A 7,386-nucleotide genomic window follows, 5' to 3' on the forward strand; every position below is an offset into this window, starting at 1 on the left:
ACTTTAATGTTACTCGTTATAATTGTAAAGTTGCAAAGTCTTAAAGAGTGCAAGCCGTTAGCCCTCGCGTTGACTACACTCCTGCCCTTTATACTTCAAAAATTATCTAAAAAAGGTATAAAAAACTACTAAACTCACATGTTCAATGATCCTTTCGTTCTAATTTATGTGATATATTTTGACTTGCCACAAAATTTAAGAAAGAAAAATAATAATCTGATGTGGATACCTAGCATTGGATCCGCCCAACTTCAGCCCAAACGGCTCATTTGCCACCCCTAATCTGGAATTGGTACTCCGGTTGGATACCTAACACCGCGTAGGAAACTAAATAATAAAAAGAGACTTTAGATTGAACTATTAAGATAAACTTGTATTTTTTTTAATTTAAGAAAGAAAATCTCATGATTATAATGTTACAAAATGAACAAGATACTAAAAGCCAGGGACCTTTCCAACAGCAAGTATACTTTTATAGAGCTTTCCTTTGCCAAGTACAAGCATCCAATTTATTTTTTCTTTTCCATTTGAATCGACGTTATCGGATATAATTCAAATTAACGTTATCATATTTTCTATTTTCTAATCATAAAAAGTCACTAGGAACAAAAACAACATACCCAATATAACCTTAAAAAGTCACTAGGATTACATGGAGAAAAAAATCCTCTTACTTGGAGTTTATGTTAATCCTATTAAAAGGCAGTCTGGCGCACAAACCATCCTCGTTAGCAGAATCCAAGGAAGGGTCGCATCCCAAGGGGTGTAACGTAGACAACCTATCCTAATGCAAGTATTACTGGCTACTTCTACGGTTTGAATTTGTGAACTATAGGTCAGATGTAGACAACTTTACACGGAGACCTTTCTAACAACAATTCTACCTATTGTTAAAGAAAAAATAAAAAAATCTAAATAAAAGAGATAAAAGAATGATAGTGATGATTTTCTCGACTTTTTAAAGTGGCATCTTAAAAGTAAACATAATACAATATCATCATAGTCAATTTATTACCAATTTCACCAATCCTTTTTAGGGTTGCATAGCCATGGCAATTGTAACACCACACAAATGCATTTTATTCACATTTATTGAAGAGAAAAGGGCCTAAAATGCCCCTAAATTATCGGATTTGGTACAACAATGCCCTCCATTTATCTATCGGGCTAGAAATGCTCTCGCCGTCAACTTGTTGGCTCAGAAATATCGTTATTTCTAACGATCCCCTTAAAATAAAATAATAAAATAATTATTTATGACGTGACCTAATGTGATTGGCCCAAGTTTAAACTCTAACGAATTTAAAAAAAAAAAATCCACCCATGGTCCGTATTTTGACCCCACCCGTCTGAAAAAATCTCTACCACCACCATGTCAAAGATCCAATCACTCTTCTTTTAAAATTAACATAGGTCTTCTTCTAATTAACCTGAAGCTTCAAGCTTCATTAATGGTTTCCGTGGAGTTATTCAGCTTTTTTTCTTAGGTTCTAAGATCCAATTCTATGGTTATTCATGCTACCAACTTAAAAATAGTATCACCCAATTGATTTTGACACCCAAATTCACAAATTACCCAATTTGTTGCTATAGCAGTAATGATTTTGCGATGCATCAATAGAGTGAAGTTTTCAGTAAATCGGCACTGTTGTTCTAGTCTAGATATTTGGTTATGAGTTTCATTGTTCTGCTTTTTTCGATTATGGGTTTCTTGGCATTTTTTTTTGTTTCTTGGAAGTTGCTAATTTGATGAGATTAATTCAATAAATTGGTGATGCAGATGATGAACAGTATGAAGAAGATGAAGAATAAGGAAGATTATTGACAATTCATTTTAGTTTAATGAGGCTTTTAGGAGCGGCGGGTATGGGTTTTATGTGGATCCGGTTTTTGAGTTGGGATTTTAATTAATTAGGTTTATTTTAAATTAGCCAATAAAATCCTGCCACGCAATAAATGAATTTTTTAATTATATTTTAAATAGGACTGTTAGAAATAAGGGCAATTATGAGCCAAAAGGTTGATGGCGAGGGCATTATCAGATCGATAGATAAATAGAGAACATTTTTATATCATATCCAATAGTTCAGAGGTATTTTAGGCCCTTTTCCGTTTATGGAATGATTGTAAGTCTTTTCTTCAAACAATGGATTTTCCTCCCTTGTACATATTTACAAGGAGGCTTGTACAGTGGCAGATTTGCCAGCTAACTTTGTAAATCTTGGACTTCACATATGGGCTAAACCGAGATTTTTTTAGACCTATTCATTTATGCTCCTTTAAATTCTCCAAAGACTTTTTGAGAGTGAATCGTTAAGATTAGTTCCCTTTTATAATGAACCTCATTAACTTTTCATTTTGATTTCAAATTGCATTTCATTAGAAAAAAAGATAAATATAGTAAAGACCCTCAAAGGAGTGGACTATAATGCTAGATTGTACTTTATAGCCTGTTTGGCCAAGCTTATTTTTACCTCAAAAGTACTTATTTTTTCAATAAGTACTTATTTGAAAAATAGTGAGGTGTTTGGCCAAGCTTTTGGAAGAAAATAAGTGCTTCTGGGGAGTAGCAGAAGCAGTTTTTCAGAAGCTAAAAAAATAGTTTTTGCCCAAAAGTACTTTTTTGAAAAGTACTTTTGAGAAAAATACAAATAGAAGTATTTTTTAAAAGCTTGGCCAAACACTAATTGTTGCTCAAAGTGTTTTTTTTAATTAATTGGCCAAACACAAACTGTTTTTCGCTAAAAGTGTTTTTTTGAAAAGTACTTTAAAAAAAATACTTTTTAAAATAAGCTGATTTTAGAAGTTTGGCCAAATAGGCTATTAGGGTCCTCCTCCACACCCTCAAAAGTAGAGACATATTATTTAAAGAATCAAAGATATAATCAGTTTTTTAACTTTTAGTTTTAGTAAATCTTTGAACGCTTTCCGTTAACTATTTTCTTAACTTTATTAAGTTAATTTAATCTATGATCTCGAAATTGACAAGTGACAACAATGTAACAACAACAACAACATACCCAATATATTCTCACAAAATTGAACAAGTGTCATTCACTTATATACTACTTGTGAGGAAATGGAGAGAAGATATATTTGAGAGGAGCCGAATCCTAGATTGTTCATGCAACTATTTTGTATAGTTAATTTTTACTTTCTTACTATCAACATTATAGTGCCTAACAAATAGAAAATATAGATGTGAAATTGAGACTCTCAAAATACTACAACTAGACATTTTCCCTCTCATTTCGAAGTTGAACAACATAAAATGTCCATACATACATACTTTTAAGATTCTTTATAAATAATATGAACTAAAGAAAATTCATTTACAAATAATTAATATAGACAAAAGAGTAAGTAACATAGAATGAAATGCTAAATTTAAGTTGTTTATTCATAAATATATTCTGTAAATAATAGATACTTCTAAATGTTCATACAGTAGAGGTTTAAGCAAAAGATTAATCAAAGGAAATGAGTTTTCTAACATTGTCCTTGGAATTTTCGTAAACAACCGCTGAATATTCATTTGCTTCATCGAATTCTATGGCGACAATAGTAAGTTGATAAGTGGTGCCGTTATTATCAACTTGAAATTGTCCATCTGACACACTATCAAATTCCAATTGAACGCTTTTTAATAAGCTGTTCTCTGTATTTACTGCAAATTTTGCAATGTCCACCACTTTAGGATCATTTACATCTATGGGTTGCCAACCATCAGGTGATTGGAACAAAGCCAAAGTATTCGACACATGTTCGAACGAATTCAGTAACTTTCGATCATCATGTGCTGCAACAACATGGGAAAAGGCAAAAGAAACTACAATTGAAAGAGATACAAAAGAGAAAGAGTTGAATTTGAAAGCCATTTTTGTATTAAGATGAATTTGTTAGTGTAGTACTTATCACTAATTGGTGGGGGGATTATTTATAGGAAAATTTGAAAGATAGATTAGTAAGAAGCATATGGAAAATTAGATAAGATGAGAAATTTATTACTTCAAAGGTACTTATATTATGCTTTCTATATGGCTGGCAATTAATTATCTAACTAAATAGTCTAGGAAAATAAGGAATCGTTTTTAAGCAATATATGTGATTTGAAAATAATGTACTATTTTACTTATCGAGGAAGATTTGCTAAAATGATAATAAATGTTATTTCTATTTCATTTGAATTGACACTATTACATAAGGGTTAAAAATTATTTAACCTCCCCAACTTTGCTTTAAAAATCAAACTCCCCCTTAACTATGAACACTAGACATCCACTCCCCCCCCCCCCCCCACCCTCCACCTCCACCCCCTCTACTTTTATCATATGCAATGTCTATTTTACCCTTGATATTTTCAATTCTCCATCTATGTTCTTTTTACATTATATAATATTTATTTTTCTTAACCTAGGTATTTATATATTTTTATTTAAGGTCATCAACATTATAAGTAGAATCCTTTTATGGTTTTTTCAATATAATGGAATTTTGGTTGTTAAATAATGGAATATTTTCTAAATTTAAAATTCATTTATAATATAAATAGATAACCTTTTAGGAATTTGTTATAAAATATACCTCTATTTTCTCTTAATTATTTTTGCATTACCTGCATAGAAATATGTTTATCAAGTTATTATTATCTGTTATTTTCACTTGTATAAATAGCCATTAGAGTTTAGATTATTATTAAAAACAAAAATATATTCTGCTAATTTATTTCACTATAGATCATCATTAAATTATACATCAATTAGTACATTCTCAAATTTTTTCGTCTGAAAATAGTATTTATTTTTTCAATAAAAAATTTGTTACATAGATTAAAAAATAAAAAATATCATGATTTTAAAGAAATAAAATAAAAAAACAAAGGTTGATAATGTAAGTTTCAAACAGGCATTTAGAAAAGTCAATTAAGATAATGGGGAGAGAATATCTATTATTCAAAGTTGAGGGGAAAATTTGATTTTAAAAAAAAAGTTGGGGAGGATAAATTATTTTCACCCCATCAGATAATTAGGATATAATCTTGATGACCATAATCCTTATCACATATACTATTTAATAACCCAAATGGGTTGGAGGAATTAATCTAACTAATGTCTTACTGTGGAACAAAGCTGCTTTAACTAAGACATTTTGGGACATGCAAATAAGCAGGACAAATTGTGAATTCGATGGGTTCATGTGTATTACATCAAGAATCAATTGATTGAGGAACTCCAAGTTCCAAAACAGGCTTGTTGGCTAATTAGGAAGATCGTGGAATGCAAGACAATGTTACCACAGTTGTAGCAGCTCAGAAATGGTAAGAGTGTGATTCGACAGATCTACTATCAATTGATGACTCCTCTGCCTAGAGTTCCATGGAAAGCTATAATGTACAAGAATGATGCACGACCCAAAGCAAGATTCATCAGATGGCTGCTTATGCTGGGGAGGCTCTCCACTACTGATAGGCTTCAAAAATGGGGAATACAAGTGGACCCTGAATGTTCTTTATGCCATCAATATCACGAATCTAAAGAGCACTTATTTGTTGGATATGAGTATTCAAAGTTAATCTGGGACAAAATGGAGGCACGGCTGGATATACCACATAGATTTGTTGACACATGGGATTAGCATATGGCCTGGATGATAGCACACACAAAGGGAAATTCACAAATGGCCCAAGCATGCAGGCTAATGTACTCAGAGACTGTTTATGGCATCTGGAGGAATGATAGAATATATGAGAAGAGGTGTCGAGATTGGCGAACAGTGGCAGGGGAGATTGCATATGTTTCTTCTGTTCGAGCCCCTAGCAGGATTAAGGATATAGTCTCAAAAGACCCCAACTTTTTTTTTTTTTTTAGCTTATAAGTTGTTTGCAGCTTATAAGCTGCTTTAGATAAGTTAAGTCAAACGGATCCAATTATTTTTTTGAGCTTAATTTAAGCACAAAATAACTTTAAATTAGCCAGGCAAACACTCAAAAAAGCTGAAAACAGCTTATAATCAACTTATAAACCAATCCAAACGGGCTCATAGTCTCAAAAGTTCAATTCTAGTTTCCTGTTTTTGTAGCTCTTATGGTTCTATTTGAATGGCAAGCTGTGTATAGCTTTGCCTTGCTTTGTAACGACTTACTTTGGCGATTAATACAAATTCTTAGTTACCAAAAAAAAACAAATGTTGCAGAACTGATTGTATTTTTCATTGTTTTGTAATGTCCATTCACTTTTGGGTGATCATCAACCGAAGAAAATACACTAATATTCGACAAGGAAAATACGAAATTCACTCCTATTTTTCATTCGACAAGAAAATATATTAATTCCTCCATTCAATTTTACTTGTCTACTTCACTAAGAATAGATGTTCATTTTTACTTGGGAGACCTGGGACCTGAGATCGATTCCCTTCACCAACAACCATCTCAGTTTGAGGTCGGCGCAAGGGGTTTGCCTAGTGCGGTTTCCATCTCCTGTGTGGTTTGCAGATTATTTCACTAGTAGTGGGGTTTACCCCGCAGAGCACATCCAAAGGGTATATAGCGGTTGCGGGTTCCCTAGTTTGCACAAAAAACAAATGATGTCCACTTTTACTTGTTAAGTTTGAAAAACTAAAAGATAATTTACCATTCTATACCTATTTTACCCTTATTATTAAGTACTCTCATGAGAATGAGCTTTTTTTTAATCTATGTTGTGATCACCATGGGAAGCTTGTAGCTTCTTTCTGGAAGGTCAACATATAATAATTAGGGATGATATAATAAAATTATCATTTTATTTATTGCTTCTTAAGGGGTATGCCAAGTCAAACATGGACAAGTAAACATGAACGGAAGGAGTAATAATTTGCATTTTCCATGAGCTCATTTGATATGATCCTACTAGGCACACCTCGCTTGAAGGCTCACATTGAAGACCACGACATGGGACTCCAATCCATTCAAGTTAGGACGATGACCAAAGGAGCATTGGAGACCCATGGAGAGGCACACAGGCCCCATAAGAAGGCCTATGAAGTATGGAAAGTAGCTTGGAGAGGAATGAAAGAAGAAGCTACAAGAAAGAAGGCCAACACTCAAAGTGGCTAGAGTCGCAAAGGGATAGAAATGCAAATGTGGCTAGACGTGCAAAGAAGGGCCATAGATGCAAAAGGGGTCACAATTGCAAGCTTGAGGATTGGATGATGACTATATGTGCAAGAGGAGCCTTTTTTGGATTTCAAGCCAACATCCAACTAGCCAAACAAGGCCTTTGCCTCATTAATGACATTCTGGTAATAACTAGCCTAGCTCTTAAGTCTCTTAGTATAAATACTAGACTTAGGTGATTTTCATCTTTAGATTATGTTGAATGAAGAAACTCTTATGAGAGATTGTAG

The 7,386-nt window shown here is 32.8% G+C and overlaps 1 protein-coding gene across 1 annotated transcript; it reads right to left on the minus strand.

The window, feature by feature from the left end:
* Positions 1 to 3,467: 3,467 nt before the first annotated feature.
* LOC132615211 (putative cysteine proteinase inhibitor 7) lies at positions 3,468 to 3,878 on the minus strand. The gene has a single exon (XM_060329774.1). The coding sequence runs from the start codon at positions 3,876 to 3,878 to the stop codon at positions 3,468 to 3,470; it is 411 nt and encodes a 136-aa protein (XP_060185757.1).
* Positions 3,879 to 7,386: the final 3,508 nt, after the last annotated feature.

This window comes from Lycium barbarum, chromosome 10 (genome assembly GCF_019175385.1).
Source record: "Lycium barbarum isolate Lr01 chromosome 10, ASM1917538v2, whole genome shotgun sequence".
In the NCBI taxonomy this organism is placed as follows: domain Eukaryota; kingdom Viridiplantae; phylum Streptophyta; class Magnoliopsida; order Solanales; family Solanaceae; genus Lycium; species Lycium barbarum.

Bases quoted from the DNA above. Each gene is read 5' to 3' on its own strand.
- LOC132615211 (XM_060329774.1), bottom strand. From the start codon at position 3,878: ATGGCTTTCAAATTCAACTCTTTCTCTTTTGTATCTCTTTCAATTGTA.